Here is a 19,817-nt window from a genome sequence, read left to right on the forward strand (position 1 = left end):
GGGGGGGGCGGCTTCGCACCCCAGAATCATGGAATCGTTTTGGGTGGGAAAGACCTTTGAGGCCACCGGGAACAACCGCTAACCCGGCGCTGCCGAGTCCCCGCTGAGCCCCATCCCCGAGCACCGCACCTGCGTGCCTTTCAAATCCCTCCAGGGACGGTGACGCCGCCGCTTCCCCGGGCTCTGCTCTTCCCTCAGTTTCAGGGCCTGAGAACCCTTTCAGGAAAGACATTTTCTCTAATACCCAATCTAACCTTCCCCTGGCACAACCTAAGGCCGCTTCCCCTTGTCCTGTCACTTCTTCCGAGGGAGAAGAGACCAACCCCCCTTGACACAGCGTTCAGGTAGTTACAGAGGGACGAGGTCTCCCCTCAGCCTCTTGTCTCCAGGCTGAACAGCCCCAGTCCCCTCAGCTGCTGCTCAGAAGAAAAATGCTTTTCTTTAGCTGTTAGGTCCCTGGCCTGATGGGTGACTTTGGGCTCCCATCCCACTGGGACAGCCCTTGGAGCTCTCCCTGCTGATGCACGAAGCTGGTTCCTCCAGACACTGTTCTGCTCTGGGGGCTTCAGTGAGAGCTGCAGCAGGAGCACCCGGCACCACTCTGAGTGCCTGTGCAAGCTGCCAGCTGCAGAGCTCAGCCTGGGACACTCAGATGTGCTGCAGTTCTGCTTCCATAGACAAGCCCGTGCCTCGGTTTCCCTGTATACAGTACATCATATCACCTGCCACCCTACTTTTTGCCAGCAGTGCCCAGAAGCCCTGGTGAGAGTCCTCAGCTGACTGATCACTAACCAGATGGCAGAGACCCTTTCTTTGCTTTTAGTAATTACAGAAGAAGAGAGATGGCTCGAGCAAGCTGGGATCAGGCCAGCAAAGAGGATGCTCCTGCTTCTCCTTCCCCTGGGGCCTGTGTGGCCAGACATGCATGTGTTGTCCTGGCAGCCTGCCTGGCCCTTGTCGGGTGCCATGTCCAGAGCTCTGCCAAATGTGCAGACCTAGCAGCTTGTGGGCCCTCCAGCTCTGCTGCCTACATGATCACCAGTTCACAGTCCCTCCCTGAGGTTCATTGCAGTGGGATATGTGCAGCCCCTCTGGGACAATCTGCTGTCATGGCTTGCAGGGTGCTGTGAGGTGAGGGCTGACTGTGCTGGGCCTGCTGGAGCTGATCCAGGCAGGTCCTGTGCAAACACCACACTGCTGCTTCTGTCTGCATGGCCTCAGCTTGTATCTGCAGGAAGGAACTAAAAATCAGACACAACTGCATGGCTGGACTGAGCCTTGCCCTGCCCGTGTCATTCACCAACTGCTTTTGTCAAGCCCTGGAAGCTAAGCAATCACCTTGCCTCAAAGTCAAATACCAGGGGGGTGTGTTGACCTGCAACAGCTGGAGTTTGGTACCAGAGAACTGCAGAGTAGGGGCATCCCTGAATAACATTCAGAATAAGATCTATTAATCTCTTTTTTTCAAGTGTGCTTCTCAGTCAGTAATATGAAGCTTGCTGAAGAAACTCACTGAATCTTATATTTGTCTTCTTCAATCTCCTGGCCAGGACCATGCTCTTCTACATGGCTACTTTCCAGCATATCTTGTTATGTTCTTCCAGATATGGAATGACCCCAAAGGCAGGTCCCAGAAAGCAGCCTCCAGACCTCAGAGTGCTAACAAAGCATGAGTGATGCCCCATCTCCTCTTGGGATCTGAGCAGGCTGCAGCAGAGCCAGGCTGACCTCTGTGCTCAGCTTCCTGCTGGTTTTCAGCTTCCTTGGGCACTGGTGCAGTGGCACAGACCTGGGCAAGCTGGGCTGAGACTCGGCTGATCTGCCGTTGCATGTCTGGTGTGTAGGCATTGCTATCTCATCTAGCCAGCCAGGAAGAGCTGCTTTTGGGGCACAGTTCATCTGATCTATTCTAGACAGATGTCTGCTATGCAGTAAGTCACCTGCAAGCTGTCTCTTTCTCCCCAGTGACTACATGGGGAGCTTGCAGTGACTAGCTCAGACATGGCACGTGTGGGTGAAGCCCAGCAGGCACCAAGCCTGTGTTCAGCCCTTCAGCTCGAGCCTTGCAAAGGGCCTGTTGTGTTTGAGGAATCAACCAGGTCATGTGGAATTACAGCTGGGGTTGCTTGCTGTTGAAATGTTATTTCCATTGTGGTGTTGCAATCCAGGTCTCATAAAATAACCTAGCAGCCAGTCTTTGCTTAGGAGAACTGTTTACCTTGTCTGACCCTCCTTTTCTGAGGGGGTCCAAGCCCTGTCTCCTGCTCCTAGTAAGCAGTCACATAGTGTCAGCCTCCTGGGCAGACATTCTCCATTACTGGAACTGTTCTCCTGTGTAGGTCTCTTGGTGACCATAAACAAATACAGTATCAGCACTATTACATTCCTTGAGACAAAAAAAAAAATCAGATGTCCAGAAGCTGAGACTTCTAATGTTTATCAAGTGCTGTGTGTAATGCCAACCTGAAGGCAGATCATCTATGCAGCAGAAGTACATTCACTTTGGAGAAAAGCAAGAACCAGTAACAGAATCACACATGAACTACTGGGGGAACTTAAGCCAGTCAGAGGTAACCTGTGCTATTTTATGATCACTCTTGAAACTTTCAGAGCAAAGTACATCCAAAGGTCTCAAAGCACTTCAGAGATGTGTAATGGGTGGAGACAGAGCAATCCAAAGCTGTGGCAGAACCCACATTGATTGATTTTTTTTCGTTATTTAGACTTTGGGTAAAATTAATGCTTAACATGTAACAGGCAGCTGGAGGGTCAGGAACCGTTGCCCACAGACATGCTGCTTGAACCACCAGGCACTTTACTTTCTCTTCTAGTTTCAGCTGATCTAGCAGTGTCATCAACTCTAAAATAAATGGCACCAAAGCTCACACCTTGTAACAACATGCACAGAGACTAACACAGCTGTTGAAGACTGTTCCCATCATCTGTTCTGACCCTGTACAGCACACAGCAGCTGTTCTTGGCTTCTGAAGTCTTCAAAGATGGAAAGGCCTCACAGTCTGAGCTAATTGTTCTAATAATTAAAGGTTTGTATTGTCTAGAGTCTGCACTTAGTCCTTGCTCTCAATCCATCTAGTGGCAGTTTTCAACACTGAATCTGTGTTCTCCAAGGCACTTCTGAATGAAAAAAGCACAAAAGCTGGTTTAGCAGTTAGATGAGGTTTCTAACATTTACAGCTATACTGCACCATGCATTATAATCTGTTTTATAAAACAATATCTTTTTCTTTCACATATATCCAAGGTATCTTCTTAATATATTGTTCCATACGATATGCCATAAGTGTACATCTGGGTCAGTTCTGTCTTCTCTGATTTTGCTCTACCAAGGGCAAGCCAAAGAAATGAATGGCTGTGCCTGAACTCAGTGAGACCTGAGTTCATTCTTTATTCCTTTGCAGGGAGGAAAGTCAGGAGTAGTAGGGACAGCTGATAGAAAAATTTTGCTGTTTTTGCATAAAGCTGATGCCCCAATAAAACCTTGTTATTCCTTGATTTTGTAGATCCCAAGGCAGGAAAGTAGTTCTGTACATGGCCAAAATAAGGCTTAAAATTAAGTTGAAAAATTAATTTGAGCTGGAGTTCAGCACTGCACATATTGAAGCAAAAGCATGAATAAGGAGGGACGTACCTGTGCTTTGTGGTCAGCACTCTTGTTTCCTCAGGCAGCAAGTGGCATGGGACTCACAAGATCCCTTACCTTGGCTAAACCCCCCCCCCCAAAAAAAAAAAAATCACCTTAACTGGATGGAAGCATCCTGGGCAGCATTAGCTCTTAGATCTGGTAGCTCTTAGATCCTATTTTCAGAGCTGTCAGTTGTTCAGAGCTTAGAGTGTGCAAGCACCACTACGAGGGTAGTTGCTTTTCACCCAGCTGTTGGCCAGCTGTGGGGCTGCAGCACCAGCAGTGTTGGCTGTGACAATGTGTTTGCATACATGGCTCTTCAGAGCATGCTGTGATACTCTGTTACACTGCTGTTGGGGTAAGTTTTCCTTAGAATGATGGAAAGAAGTTTGTGCATTTCAGCAGCAGGAACTCATCTTTCATAAAGAAAGATGAGTTTTCATTCATCTCTTTCCAGGTTTTCTGGCTGAAGCTACACCCTGCCTCTGCCTCTTCTTAATAAATAAATAAATATTTCTTAATCACTAAAGTAGAGCAAGAGGAATTGAGGAAGCAGAGTGGCTGCCCTAGAGAAATATCCAGGAGAAAATATAAAAGCCTGTGTGTCTTCCTGTCATGAAAACTATGCAGTTAACTTGTTAACTTCTTGAGGTAACTAAGCATTAATGTTTGTAGCTGCCAAGTGTGCCTGTGGGTAGGTTGGTGTCAGTGATAGAAAGATCGGATTTACAGCAGTACTAGCAGTTGCCAGAGAATTTCTCTATGTCACTGGAAAACCACCTGCATAGAAATATATTAAATTAACAGCAAACTAATGCAAACAATGGTGGGTTGGAGCTCTGAAGTTGTGGCTAGTCCTGTTAGTACTGGAGAGTCAAACAACACTGTTAACAACCACAATAGACAGAGTAAACTGATAACATGCTTAGTGAGTTCTTTCCTGTCTCTATCATTGTGGTGTCCATGACACACTGGGTTTCTGATTGTGCAGTGAAATGGTATTTGACTGAAGGCATTAAGTGTTTGTAAGGGAAATTGTTCCTGAGCCAAACTGCTCCTTTGGAGCACAAGAAAGAGTTGCAGCACTATGACAGTGGTTTTGTAAAGCATAAGAAGCTTAGTGACATTACCCTGAGCCTCTCCATCCAGGTCCTCTGTTGTATGACAAAAAACACTGTACGTGACATTGGATAAAATCTTCATTGACTGTCCCTGCTCAACTTAAACTGTTTTCTTTTGCCACCTGAAAGCAGTCCATTGCCACCACAAAAATTATTTGTAATCAGGAAAGAAAAAGAGGCCAAGATGTGGAGTATTAAGTCATCATTTATAATTAGTTTTCTTCAGATTAAAATAATTTCCTGAAATCTTGCAGGGTTTGCATGTGTTATATCAAGTTCTTAGAAAACACTTATACATGCCCACAGTCAGAAAAGCTTTTTTCACTCCATTTTTTACTGTCATTGTTCTTCTGAGTACGTTCCACTTGATTCTGTAAAGCATTAAATATGTCAGAGGAAACACCAAAGGTGAAGATATTACGTGCAGCTCGTGTGCAAAAGATAAGCTGAAAGTGTTGACATGGCAGCCTGAGATACCATAACAAGCTGTGGGTTCTCTCCACTCCAAAACTGCTCTCAAGCAATGGTCTTTTCTACAGCAGGATGGGAGGGCAAAGAAGGGCTGAAGTAAAATACTGAAGAAAATAAAGTATTTTTTTCTTTTACCAGCCAACTTTCCAACCCAGATGTGCTTTACTCCCATTCTGCTGCTCAGCACAGACAGGAGAGGAACAGTGCCCACGTGTACACTGCCCCAGAGGCAGTCTGAGGATGTGGCTGTCTCAGCCTGGGTGCTCAGAGCTTATCCAGGAGGCAACTGCCAGTGGCTGTAGCCCTGGAGCAGTGGGCAGCAGCTTCTGTCCATGACTCTGCTTTCATTTCCTCTTCTCCCCTTTCATGTCCTCCCCTTCTCTCCCACTCTTACCGCACCTGCCAAAGATGAGTCTGGCTTCGTCCTGCCTTTGGGTCCAGTTTACCCAACAATGGCCACATTGTGTTTTGCAGCTGAGAGATACATATATATAAAACCACATCTGATTCTGTGGCTGTTCAGAGCAGGGGTCATTTGGAAGCTACGTGGAGTCTCATGCACTCGCTTTAAGGCTGTCTTAATGGCAACACAGTGTTCATTTTGGGAGAGGAGGTCAGTATCTGTCCTGGGGGGCTGGTGAGGGTAACCCCCTGTCCTCAGTCTCTTCTTTCTGCTTTTGGAATCTCAGCCTATCCTGACCTGGTGTTTCTGATTGCCCTGCTGGGGGCTTGGCAGCTGGTTTTGTCTCTGCAGTCAGCTCTCTCCTCTTCTCTGAAGGCTCTTTTTTGCTTGGTGCCTCTTCTCTCTCTGTCCCTTGGCCACTATCATCTGTGGCACTGGGTGTTACCTGCGTGGCTGGTGCTGCCTGAAGGGGCTCATTGCTCTTCTTCCACCTCCGGGCACCCGACCGTGTATTGAATTCATACATTTTGCCAGTAACTTGCAAGGGAGAGAAGACAACTAATTAAAATAATTCCTGCTTTAGCAGATTAGGACATGACAGTTCTCCTCAGTATGGGGTTCAAATGAGAAACATGAAGGACCTGGAAAATAAGCTGAGTTAGGGAGGCAGCCCAGAGAGGGAAGGTCTTATTCCCACAAGTGAGTGTGGGGACCTGGGCATCGTGGTGGCTGCTCAGGGGACAATCTGTTCTATCAGTATAAAAACTGGCTCTACAGTTCTGGGAATATGAATACTCAAAACATTCCTATTCTAAATAAAGGGACCTTCTTATCACCGTGTACTTCTATCCAAGTTACAGATACCATGCATTAACATGGTCAGCCAAACACAGCCAAAGTCCTTGGTTGTTAGGATTAACATTCCCAAAGCTTTTGGCCATGCTGAGTAAGGCCATTTTATGTGCCTGTGCCTATTTTTTCCAGTAGAGTTGCCTACTGGAGGTAGAAAAACCTGTTAGGAGCATCATATGCTACATACATCTTCCAGACCATGTCAGGTCATCTAGGTTGACCGAATATTTGGAGATCTGGGAGCCCCAACGAGTTTTGGCTGTATGTAGTGGTTCTCCATGTGCACAACACGCTTTCCTCTAGGCTTGCTGTGCACATTGTCATTAAGAGAGTGAAATATTATTTCATGTTTGTGCAAGTACATGCTTCCCTCATATATATAAAATATTGTTAAATGTGGGTTGTTCAGCACTTATAGCTACCTTTTCTTGTTAGAAATATTTTGGCCCTCTTCAGATGTTAGGGGTACATTACCTGTACATTATTATTACTAATATTATTATTAATAGTAGTGTTATTCATTATTATTACTACTTGTACATTAAAAGCACTTACCTTCTTCAGTTCATTTATTACCTAGAGATAGGTGGAAAAATTGACATGCATCCAGAGTGGTTGCCTCACAGTCTAAATCACTGTCTCTTGCTAAACAGACAGAGAATCAGGACCTATCATGGCACTTCTTGTGTGTCTCACATTAATAATGTGAGACAAAAAGACCATTAAAGTCTGAAAATAAAGGGTGGTGTCACTACATGTTATATTTTGTATCAGAATTAATGGTTTCTGACACATTAACACAATTTGAGCAATTAAAGATGAAACTGGATCTCTTTATGTCATTTTTTTCAACTGCTCACGGACAGGCATGTTAAAGCAGCCCAGATCAGGAAGCAGCTCCTGACAATCCCTCCTAATCATACTCACAGATGTCCTGGGAACTATTAAATCTCATTTCCAAACTGCCGGCACTTGATCCTCTAAGGTTTGGAATGAGCCACGGAGGGGAGGGGGGAAGAGCAGGGAGCAGTTTTCTCTGCTGACAGCACAAAGCTGTGTTGTAGCTTCGTGTTTGTGTCAGGCGTGACACAGATGCTGTGGCTCTGGTTTTGGGTGGGCTCAGAGATCTGTAAGTCTGCGGTGGTCAGGTTTGCTGAGGAAAGGAGGCACCACCTGTCCTGCAAAAACACTGGGAAGCAGCTTGTGCAGCAGCCTAGAGAATACCTATGTGTAATCTATTTCACATGCAGTTACAGAGGGAGAAAGCAGGGACTTTGGAGCCCATCCCACCCTTTCTTTATAAATAGCAAGTGGGCTTGGATCTGGACCAAACCGGCCATGTGGATGGGCTTAATGGTGCAGTGGGGTCACGTTTGTTCCCCCAAACTCTACTGAAGTATCCCTGTGCCTAGTGTTTCCCATTAGCTCACAGCATTCAGCAGCTCTGAGCCAGCTAATAAGAAACACAAGCTACAGGCACTTGGGTAGAAATTTGGCCAGAAAAATCCAAGCCTTGAAGCGAGCCTCCCTTCTTCTGGGTAATTTTTAGACCTATTGTTTTGGACCTATTTTCAGATCTATTTGTTAAAGACCTATTTTCACTGTCACATTTTACCAGGCCCCCCAGGCATCATGGTGCAGGACTCTGGCAGGGTTTCAGAAGGATGAGGTAAGGCGGATCAACCTTTAGGAAAAACATATATTTCTGTCATGAACCCTGCTGCAGAGAACAGTGGCTGCCACCTGGGGAAGGGGACAAGCACTACACCTTGTAGTCATCCTGGTTTTTCTTAATTTAACTTTTCCCAGCTGGTTCATCAGATGTGCTCAGAGATAGCACAGCTGGATTCTGGTGACACACTCAGCTGATACCACCACAACTGTATCTGAAAGCAAATGGTCTTCCCTTTCCTTCCCAACAAGCAATGCTCAAGTTGCTGTGAGGGAGGAGGTTTGTATGGGAGCGAGGAACTCACCCACCAACCCTGCATCCAAGGAGAGGTTTAAGAGAGTAAACCAGTAGATCTGCAGCCACATTAATCTTCTGGCCAGTTCCCAGACATGGGAAGAGTGGAACCATGTAGCCATGACATCCCCAGAGCAGGAGGCTTGCAGCAAATTCTGCCTTCCCTCCCACCTTCCTATACCAGAGCCGTCCATGTAGGTTTAGCAGAGCAGTGGTGAATAATCTGGCCATCACACACGTGCTTTCAAGGGCCATCAGGATATTCTACCATTAGAAATGTTACTAGGGGGCACTGTCTTGGGTTTCACTATCTGTGAAACAGAGCTCCCATTCTCCTTGGAAACAGCAAACATGAAATATGAAAAGCAAATGTCAAAACATATTTAAATCAACTAATCTAGTTTGTTTCCAGCCAAATATTCATATCCAATGTTAATTGCTTTTTATTACCTGGGTCTCTGGCTTCTCCATCAAAGACAGTGTTTAGCTTTGTCATTGTCTGTGAAGAGACACAAAATGTGAAATGAATCCTGTGAATTTGTTAAAGTAAGGAGCAGTGACTTGGAAACAGTGATCCACATGGATGGAGGTGGATTTGTAGGACCTTCATATAGTGTTTCTTTAGGCTGCGTTTGATCAAAACTGGCAAAAAAAGCCATTTGTGGTGTAGGGTGTTGCCACTGGATGGTCCAAGGAGAATTAAGAAGGTCTAACAAGCTAAATGCCTCCACATGTGTAACCACCAGAGGGTCACCTCCATCTGAAGGAGGCTCAGGAATCCCCTCTCAAAAGAACTTGGGGGAGGGGGAATGTACACTAATGAGGGTGCCTTGCAGCCTTTAGGCTATTAGGACTATGAAAAAGGAAGGAGCCTCAAGATCTGGGAGCAAAGAAACATCTGTTACAGTGGAAGTGAAGACATCATTTTGCTGCATGCAGCTTATGAAGGCCAAACTCTTTGCAGTACACTTGTGTGCCTGGCTGGTTGCAGGCAGACAGGCCCTGCACAGCTCAGAGGTGTCTCAGCAGCACAATGTTGCCATCAGCCATCAATGAAGCTGGGGCACTTGTCATCCTGCCTCTGTGGCTGCAGTGAGTCACCTTGTCACTGCTCCAGGCACAGCCTCTCTGGTCCCAAATCCAGAGCTGCCAGAGAGGCTGGAGAATTCCGCACTTGGAAGCAAGGGGCCAGGTGAGTGCCCCTGACACCCAGAGAGGTGCCTGCAAACACAGAGGCCATCTGGGGCACTGGAGTGTTTTGCATTTGGGGCAATCCTTTTGTCCTCATCTATCGTTTTTATGATGGAGCTGGGCAAAACTGGGTTATGTTTTGAGGCCAGCAATACTTACCACAACCACTTCTTTCTTAGGTTTCTTCTTTTCTACAGGAAGGAAAACATACATTGTAAATAGTCATATCTTTCTGACAGTGACTATAGACTCTAAAGCCTGGATTTCCTCAAACAAATCTACAGTCTTGGTACTCAGCTTCTGAGACATCTCAAATGAGACTGGTTTCTTCTTGAAGACTGATCCCCCATACTATTTGAAAAGCAAACTCCTTCATATTGTTTTGGCGTAAGGATCCATAGTTGCCAATGACTAATTAAAAGCTTAGCCTTCAAAAATCTTATTTCTTCAGTAAAGAATACACAACAATGGTTTCTTTAACAAATTTTCCTTTTTAAATAATATGAACAGATATAGAAATTCACCTTTGGGGATATTTGAGCTATAAATGTAGATTTTAATATTTTGTTTTTCCCATGAATCTTTGTAGTTGCAAAGCATGTGCACTCAAACATGTGCTTGGAGACAAAACAGGGAAGTGCAGCAGATCCAGTCGAGTAGAGTTCAGATTGAAGAACAGTTTGGGTATGTGTGAATTTACCACACTATTAACTCATCCCACATGCAAACAAATACAGCAGCAGTGCCATGGGCGTCTTGACAGCACGGATTTGTGGATGACACCCAAGCAGTTGCTATGATTTTGTCTTTCTCACTCCTTGCCAATTTGTTTAATGGCCTTCCTTTGGAGAACTGTGTGCTGGGCCACCAACGGGCTTTACAGCCAGGCAAGCAATACTCTGAAGTGCTGCAGTTGGGTCTGAACCTGAGCACGGATGGGAAACCTGTTCTGTCTGGCCCTTGCTGCCCAGCATTTGGGAACCAGTTTTTCAGAAAGCACCAAGTACCCATTGTTTTTTGGCAACCAGCCACTGATGAAATGTCTCAAATTGGGCAACCAGGATAACAGCTAGTTTTGTTGGGTCTTGTTAATCATGTGGCTTTTGTTCAAGCTGGGATTCACTGACTGAGGGTAGGGAGTTATAAAAGCAGGGTCTTACTGAGCCCATATGAGCCCAGCTTCCTACCAGAAAGCTGACGGGACTAAAATAAACAAGACTGCCTAAAAAACACCTACTTTTTAATGTGCAGCATGTAATTCTGCTAAGGTGTGCAAACCCCTTTAAAAGCACCGATACTTTAAAATAAAGCTTGAGATACATGAAGTAATGGTGTCAAAGGAAGAAATCAAGGGATTAGATAACAAGGAATTGGAATGGAGAAGGCCCTGGAAGGTGCTGAAGAGGGAATGGATTGGTTTGTAACAGACAGGGTATGAATTGCACCTGAAAAATACAGTAATTCTTTAGCATCCGTGACAGAATACCAGACTACACAGAATTTGTTTTTTACCTAATTGTTAATAGATCTGAAGACCAAAACTATCATGAGATCACTTAGGCAGGCCTCCAATAACCACTCAGGGTTACTTAGTCTCAGTAAGCTTGTCCTGAGTCGAATTTATGTGTCTAGAAATAGATTCACAAACTTCATGCTGAATTGTAAACAAGGTGTTGTTGAGAAGTATTAAAATATAGAAAAAAGGTACACACCTGGAGCGTTCATCCTGTAATGAAAAAGATTAAGAGTGTAGTTAACAAATGTCATGCTTTTACCTACACGAAAAATACCATACTTTGTTCTTTTGAGTTCTGGGATTTGCTTAATTTGTGTAGTTTCTGGTTTTGCCTTTTCTGAAAGCCCACATCATGTAATGCTGCACCCAAACAGGAAAACACCCTCAGCATTGCTGTAACACCTCTCCAAGGAGGGATGATATTTTAAAAAATAGAAGTCTGATTGATAACAGCATTATGGACTTATAGCATCTGGAAAAATATATTTTAGAATATTTTTCTTTTGTTCAATCCTTGGAGGAAGGTCAAATTTATTTATTTTTTTATCTGATGTGCTCAGATAATAGCTTTTTAAATATTTGAAAGGTTATAGATAGTTTTGAAAATATAGACATTTTTTAATGAGAGAGCCTGGCTCCCAAAGAGTCACCTGCTCTGTTAATATATAATAGCAATAGCCAAGCTATATGCTGCTAGATTAATTTGTCACTTTTATCAGAAATTGCTAAATTCCTTGCACACATCATTTGAATTATAATCATAGATTACCTCTTTATATTTATTATAACTGCTATTTTTCAGTCCAAGTCCTGAGAATACTTACAGAAATCCTTTTTTTGTTGTGTTTTTTTTTTTATCCCAGTCCACTTAAAGAGCATCTATCTTTGTTTTATGAAGTAAAATGTCAATTTAGAGGCTCCAGCCCACTGAGAAAGCAGCCAGTGGTGATCTCTGCCACTTCCCACAATGAACTGGAGCCCATTCCAGGTGCTTCCATGACTTTGCCAAGCACAAGCCCTTGAAGCTTTATGGGACAGAGCCTTGCAATGGGCTTGGGCAAAACTCCAGGAAATCTGCAGGAGTTTTGCTGATCAAAGAATCTGGCATGAGCACCAAGGTTTGGAAAAGACTCTGGGATCCATAGCTGAGAAAGAGAAATATGCATCAGGTAACCACCTAGATGGGAGCTTCCCTGGAGTGGGCGCCAAATACAACCACAAATGTTTGTACTTTTGGTAAACACAGTCAGGCCCAGAGTCTGACCGTGCCTCTGGAGTGTAGCTGCCTTTAGAGGTCATGGTTGCTAATTCCACAGCTACCTTCATCCAGTGTGTTTGTTAGGCTGTTAGTAAAGCCACGAAACAAAATTCCATTGGCATATTTTCACTTGATTTCCTATCAGTAACAGCTAATACCTTTGCAGCAGGTAATACCACTTACTGCAGCGGAGGGCAGGCTGCTACAAAATGCTCAGGAGACGGATTTCATTACTGTTATCTCTGTCATTGCCAGGTGCTCCTGGATGCTCCCCCAGTGTGCCAGCTGGGAGGACTCACCGGGCTGTGGGGCGGCGGGAGCGCAGCCAGGCGACCAGCAGGAACCCCAGGTACCCCAGCAGGCCCAGGAGCAGCAAACTGCCGAGGGTGAGGACGAACGGCACGTACCAGGCTGATTCAGAGTACAGGTTTTCCCTCCTCGTCACCAGAGTGAAGCCAGGCTTTTAAAACAAGATAGGAAGAGTTTCTCAAGGCTGTGTACTTGGGGGGGTTACTGACATCAGTGGCTTCTGCACTGAAGCACCTGGCCCACCCTTGCCCTGGGGCTCTGCAGATGATGGGCAGAGGGAGGCAGTGTCTCCTGGAGACAGTGATTCATCCCATGTGCCTGTTACCTAAGGCAAAGCTGGAAGTAGGTCGTCATCACTGCATTGATCATTTGGCCCCTTTCATAAGAGGAGATGAACCCTGAGGAATTGGGTTATTGCATAAAAAGAAATTAAACTCCTTTTTTAATCCCAGTGACTTGTTCCAAAAGGGAAAAATAAACTTCCTGAGCAGTTGTGATCTCCCACATCTTTCTGAGTGCCAGGAGATGCGGCTCTGAGCTGGCATGTCAGCAACTCATTCATTAGGGTCCCATCATTAAACTATCCTCACACTGATAAGAGATTGCTTATTTGCTCTACCTAGGTCAACACCTAGTGTGGTACTATTAGTTTTGATCTTCTGATGAAGTTTTTATTCAGTTTTCTGTAATACATTTAAAATCTTATTCTATACTAAATTTAGTAGGGTATTATTTCTTTCCTGTTTGAGCATACCTTTAAAGTATCTTACTTAACCTTGCAAAAAAAAATAGGTATAGCAAATCCATACAGAAATTCTCAGATAATCACCACCACCACACCATGCTCACTGAGACTGAAGCCATGAGTGACTTTTTATAATGGGGCTTCTTTTCTGCACTACCAGCCTTCCAGCATCTGATTCATCAAGTAGCTGCACTGGACACGTAACCAGTTCCCCTCTGTTGCTCATCAGGGGGGTTGCACTTTCCTTAACCTTCCTTTCCTGGTTTACACACCTGTAGAAGCCCTTCTTGTTTTTCCTTACATCCCTTGCCAAGTTCAGCTCCAGCTGCACCTTGGCCTTCCTGACCTTGTCCCTACACAACTGGGCAACGTCCCTATAGTCTTCCCAGGATACCTGTCCCCTCTTCCACTGCCTGTGTAGTTCCATCTTTGCCTTTTAGTTTGGCCAGTGGGTCTCAAGTCAGACACGCTTTTTTCTTGTCTTCTTTGCCTGATTTCTTAGACCTGGGGATTGAGATCTCTTGCACTCTATGGAAAGCATCCTTAAAGGTCTGCCAGCTCTGTTCTGCTCCCTTCTCCCTGAGGGCTGTTTCCTGTGGAGTCCTATCTACTGACTCCTTGAAGAGGTAAACGTTTGCTTTCCTAAAATTTAGTCCTGACTAAGCTTCTCATCTGCCTCTTATCCCTTAGGACAGTGAACTGCACTAGTGCCTGATCACTGCAGCCCAGGCTGCTTTCAGCTTTAACATCCCTGGTGAGTTCACTTGCATTTGTGACCATCAGGTCCAATAAGGCATCCCCTCAGGCAGGGCTGTCAATTTCTTGTCCTAAGAAGTTGTCATCAAGGCATTCCAGGAGTCTCCTGGATTGCCTACAGCTTGCTGTGCTACTTTTCCAACAGATGTTGGGGTGGTTGAAATCCCCCAGCAGCATCAGAGCCAGTGATCACTATGTCTCCTCAGGCTGGAGTGAGAAGGCTTCATCAATAGGCTCCACTTGATCAGACAGTCTGTAGTAGACTCCAACCACAAGGCTCTCTTTGTTGTCCCAATCCCTAATTCCCACCCATAAGCTTTCAGCCTGTTCATGGCTGTTTTTTAGGGACAACTCTTCACACTCCATCCACTTCTTTACATAGAGAGCAACACCTCCACCTTCCTCTCCTGTCCCTTCTGAACAGCTTGTAACCTTTGATAGCCACAGTCCAATGTGATAGTCATATTCCATCAAGTAGTGATGAGAGAAGTTGTTGTAATGGAAGTACTCTTCTGGAAATCAGACTGAAAGTGGAAGGCAGCTATCTCTGGGGAGGCAGATTAAATGCTGTGGTATGTGGTCTAGACTGTATTTGTATTTGTGGTGGAGCATGGGAAAGAAATACAGAATAAGTTTTGTTATTCAGCTTAACTTTTCATTTCCACCTCAAGTAGGGGGTGGAGAAGGTTGTGAGAAAACCATTTATTCCTTCCCAACAGAGCACTAGATAATAACAGGGTTATTAATCAGTCTGCAAGTATAGGTTTAAGTATTTTCATTGCAAAGTGTCCAGATTTCACAGAATCATAGAATCATAGGCTGGTTTGGTTTGGAAGGGACCTTAAAGATAATCTAGTTCTAACCCCCCTTCATGGGCAGGGACATCTCCCTCTAGACCAGGTTGCTCAGAGCCCCATCCAACCTGCCCCCTCCATTTGCATGTGCTGTTTGCAGGATCCCCTGGTTCTGGCTCAGTTCCCAGCAGTTCCTAGCAGACCCAGACCACTGTACAGTGAACAGCCCTTTTACCCCTTCTCCAACAGCCTCATCTTTTCATTACTGCATGTCAGGCAGAAAAGTGCAGTGCCATCTGCAGGGAGGCTGAAAATGGAGGGAGTCTGGATGACAGAGAGATAGTGCAGCAAGGGATGAAGGCAGTGACTGCCACAAGGATGGGAACGGAGCTGGGTTGCTTCTGCAGGCAGGACAAAAGCAAGCTCTCCTCACGTCATGCACCTATCTGCCTGATGGAAATCAGCTCCCAAATGAAATTGATGAGCCAGAGCTGACCTGGGATGGCTGGTGTGGAGGAGTAGACTGTATTACTGGGACACAGACCCACAGCTCCACAGGCTTTGCAAGATAAGATCCCACCCCAGATGCCAAAAGCTGTGCAGACAGCTCCCCAGCTCAGCTAGGGACCACCATGTGGGCAGGGAAATCAGGAAAGACCCATCCCACCCCTCTGGCTTTGCCTGTCTGAAACCCACTGAAACCTCAGCAACGTGCTGAGGCTGTGCACAGCTGCTTCAATTCCTGACAGGCAGCTCAGGGTTTTTACTCTCACCCTTCCAAGTGGTGAGGATTTCTTTGTTTCAACTTTGGTAGCCACAGATTAATGTGTCCCACCACTACAGAAGCACATTCCAGTGCAAGGGAGCTGGTGCAGTGAATAGCTATGAATAAAAAAAAGAGGCAGTGCAAAATGCATGAGGTAATTTTAAGGTTCTAAGCAAGTGTTAACCCCTGCTCTTTCCTTTTTAATAAAGCTGCCAAAGTCTTTAACTTTTCAGTTACGTGCTGATGGCAGCATGCCTGGGCCTTTGGCTACTTGCCCTTTTTGTTTTAGAAACTAAAATACAAAACATATGTCGTGACTCTGTACCTGGGACCAATCCTTCATGACACTGAGCACATTAAACACCTTTGGCTTCCATGTAAGAGCACTGGGCTCAGCACTTCCTGGGACTGGATCCACCCTATGTTTTTGTTTTCCTTTTGCATCCATCTTCTCTATTTTCTTCACTCCCATGGAGAGCTGTCCATGAAAGAACCACAGAAGTGGACATACATTTCAGCAAACTTACCGTTGTGGTAATGACAGTAGTTGGGTTTGGGATAACTCTGATCTTTAAAGACACCGTTCCAGTTTGAACTAGGCCTGTAGTTTTGTCCTTGGCAGATAGTAAATTGTCATCTGTTATAACAACACGCAGTCTGTAAATCCAGTTTGTATCAAGTCCACTGTCATAGTCAAACCTTGATGCAAGAATCAGCCGAGATGTGTTGGATCCAGCACTTGGTGAAAATGTGAAATGGTTGTTCATGTTGCCTGCAGGCAGTAGCAAAACCACAAAACAGTACCAAAAAAAGAAATAAAAGAGAAAAGCAAACTCACATTAAAGTGAATGTGTGGAACAAGCAGAAAAGATCAGTTTGTGTTCACAAGTTGCTGTGGATCACTATACACCTGTGCAGTGAGATATCATTGACAAGAATGGCTCCTCAATCTTCCTGGTATCATATGAAATCACATAGAGCAATATAGGGACAAAAGCATTAAAATATGGAATAAGACCCTCTACAGGGACACAACTGAGAGAAGGCTGGGGAAACACTTCACAGCTGTAGGGCACACAAGAGGTCACCAAAATGACCTGTCCTTCCTGGCTGGAGAGCACCCAGAGGCAGCAGCACCCAGCTGGAGCGAGGGTCCTGTGCTAGTGCTGGGCTTATTTCACTACTGTGGCACCTGGGCCACATGAACACCATCAGCATCTCATGAGGCCAGTCCAGCCCCCTCTCTGAGGCTTCTGCCAAGAGACAGGGGCCTTTGAACAGATCCCCTAAAAGAGAGACCTAAGGACTCGGGGGATATTAGTTGGCTCCAGGACTGTCTGCACTGTGGATGCAGAGAGGGGAGTTCAGAGATGTTGGCTCCCCAGCCCCCGTTTTCTGTCCAGCTGGAGATGTGCTGGCAGCCTAGGCTTCAGGTAGGCCAGGCCCAGCTGTTAGGCTCCAAACAGACCACACATGAGAGATCAGAGAGGTGAAAAGTCACCAGGTGTGATTTGGCTCTTGTTGTCCCATAGAGCTCCAGAGTTGAAGTGACCTTGAAGGCCACATCTAATGTACAACATAAAACAGGCCATTGGCCACTCTGTGGCTCAGAGGCCAACTCCATGGCACAGCTCATGTCTGTACAGCCAAAACACAGCCTGTGAGCTGATGTGTAAGTATCACTGCTGCAGAGCTCCTCTAGGGCATTAAGGGGCTGCAAAAGGACAGAGGTTCTCTCTTTTTACACTCACAGCTTCTTACTGGCACCTGAACAATCTGCTCTTTCCTTCTCAGCAGTCACCTCAGCAACAAAAAAAGGAATTGCCCCAAGACAGTGCAGTCCCTTTTTTGTGAAATCGAGCATCATCCCATTCCATTGCAGTTCTCAAGGTGGATGCTGTTGATTACTAGGTTCAAACACATGTTCTTAAAATGGGGTTTTAATGCATATAACAGGGTCCTGGGACATATAAGTTTGCTTCAATGTTTTGAACTGTATCAGCATCTAAAGGTGGGGTATGCAGAGTAACAGAACCCACCATCATTTCTGAAGATTTACTCAGCTGTAATTGGAAGGGAAATTTGAACCTGCATTTCATTCCACCTCATCCTTCTGAAGTCCTTGTCAACTATATAATTAATTGACAGTTAATTAATGTGGTAGCCAATCCAGTCTTGCAAGAGAATTATTCTAGGCAGCAGCACCGGTAGCCAACTGGACATCTCTTTTTGTAAGCAGCAAAGTAATGATATGCAGAACTTGCAGGTCACAACTACTTCACCATGAGTAGTAGCACATAAACTGGCACAGATTTTTATTTACAAATCAATGTGAACTATCAGCATTCACTAATTTGTGTCCTGCTCCCAGTTCATACACTGACACGGTACCTTCGGTAATGGTGTAACGGAAAGACCTGGGATCAGAATCACGATCTTGACATTCAATCCTGAAGCCATTAATATTGGTCCCAACAGCTAAACTGACTGGGATTTGAAAGGAATAGAAATTGGGTGAACAAACTGGTTCTTCATCATTTACTTCCAAAACATTAACAGTTATCTGAAAGACAAGAGCAATAGCAAGCTGAAGCCCCTCCACTGTACTGACCCAGAATTTTATTAACTTCAGAAACTGTTTGGCTTTGCCCATTTTTCTCTTTTGATCAGCAGGAGTGGAAGAGCAATGAACCTCCCTTCCTGTCTAGTTTCTACCAGAAAATGCCTATGATAATTTATGCTTCAGTTCCTCTTGTGATCAGTGCTCCTCTGGGAACAGGTTCCTTAACCTGAGCCATCTTCCAAAACCACAGGGGTTTTGAGCTGATGCATCTGACTATTTGAACCACCTGAATTGTGTCAGAGCAAGAATGAGAAATAATAATAGTACCACATAGTCATTAGACTTTCTTTCAAAACTCTCAAAATTGCTTCACAGTCATTACTTAGTCTTCTTAGCATATTTAATAATAATTCAGAGCATGATCCATGGAGGGAAGGATAACTCCTTGCAGACTGTTTGCAGTGAGGCTGGTTATGGCCTTCTGCATGGCTGGGAGCACCCCAGGGAGCACCAGATGTGTTTTATGTCACCTGGGGTTAGCTCACTGAGAGAAAAAGGTTGCCCTTCTCAAAGCTCTTTCCTCTAATGTCTTTTGTTCTTTAACAGGCAACAGATAAACTTTTCATCATTAGAAGCTCCTGATGCTAATTTTCCTGAATCGTCACCTTGAAATATTATAGGTGATAACGAGATTAAGTGCCTCCCACTTAGCCTCTCTAGGGGTGGTGCTTGGTATCCCCCACCCTCAACAGGCAGGCAAAAATCAAATGTAAGGCAGTCACAAGGAAGAATATGTGAAAAGGAGTAAAAAGGAGTCTGTATGTGAAGGACACCAGGATTCTTTGAAAGAAGTGATTTGTAAAATAACTTTGTGGATATACCATCTGTATTTTATCTTCTGAATAAAATAGATCTGGGTGGCAAACCTGAGCACAGCCCTACTGTTTAATATTACCATGGTCCCTGGAATGCTCTTGTCTCCTACCAGATAGCACCACTGGGGACAGAACTAGATCATGTTCAGGGGAAGGCACATGTGAGGTTCCATGCCCAGTAGGCCATGAGGGCACAGCTGTACTGGCAACCCAAAAGGCTGCCCAAACCCATATCTCATCCCCGAGTTATGCAGCACATCCTCTCTGTTCCACCCTATGGAAACACAAGTCTGACAGGCTGCAACATGATTCTCACTTTACTTTGGGGCACTTTGCAGTGAAAAAATGTCATGTAAAAAATGGAAAGTATGTTTGAGGGCCAAGGGGCACTACACGAGGTCCAAAAAGGACTTGGCACTAAGTATGGCTAAAATTAGGTTGCCTTACCTCACCTTAAGACCCTGTCCTTTTTCTGTTTTCCAGTACTTAGCCATACAGAGTACCTCAAATTGTTTAGGACACAGGAAACAATTTTATTGCCCAGCTACATGAAGACAAAAAGACTGCCAAACAAACCCCACAGAGTTA

At 45.1% G+C, this 19,817-nt stretch overlaps 1 protein-coding gene across 1 annotated transcript in view; it reads right to left on the reverse strand.

Moving 5' to 3' along the window:
* Window positions 1-5,849: 5,849 nt before the first annotated feature.
* Window positions 5,850-19,817, reverse strand: part of CDHR3 (cadherin-related family member 3) — a 38,786-nt gene continuing 24,818 nt past the window's right edge. Inside the window, exons 13-19 of the mRNA XM_010003851.1 lie at window positions 18,183-18,354; window positions 16,319-16,563; window positions 12,721-12,881; window positions 11,360-11,373; window positions 9,807-9,838; window positions 8,907-8,955; window positions 5,850-6,175 (exon numbers count right to left, since the gene is read on the reverse strand). Of these exons, the coding sequence (XP_010002153.1) occupies window positions 5,850-6,175; window positions 8,907-8,955; window positions 9,807-9,838; window positions 11,360-11,373; window positions 12,721-12,881; window positions 16,319-16,563; window positions 18,183-18,354 (999 nt within the window). The remainder of the gene's footprint in view (window positions 6,176-8,906; window positions 8,956-9,806; window positions 9,839-11,359; window positions 11,374-12,720; window positions 12,882-16,318; window positions 16,564-18,182; window positions 18,355-19,817) is intronic.

Source organism: Chaetura pelagica, unplaced genomic scaffold, assembly GCF_000747805.2.
Source record: "Chaetura pelagica isolate M959 unplaced genomic scaffold, ChaPel_1.0 scaffold1048, whole genome shotgun sequence".
Classification (NCBI taxonomy): domain Eukaryota; kingdom Metazoa; phylum Chordata; class Aves; order Apodiformes; family Apodidae; genus Chaetura; species Chaetura pelagica.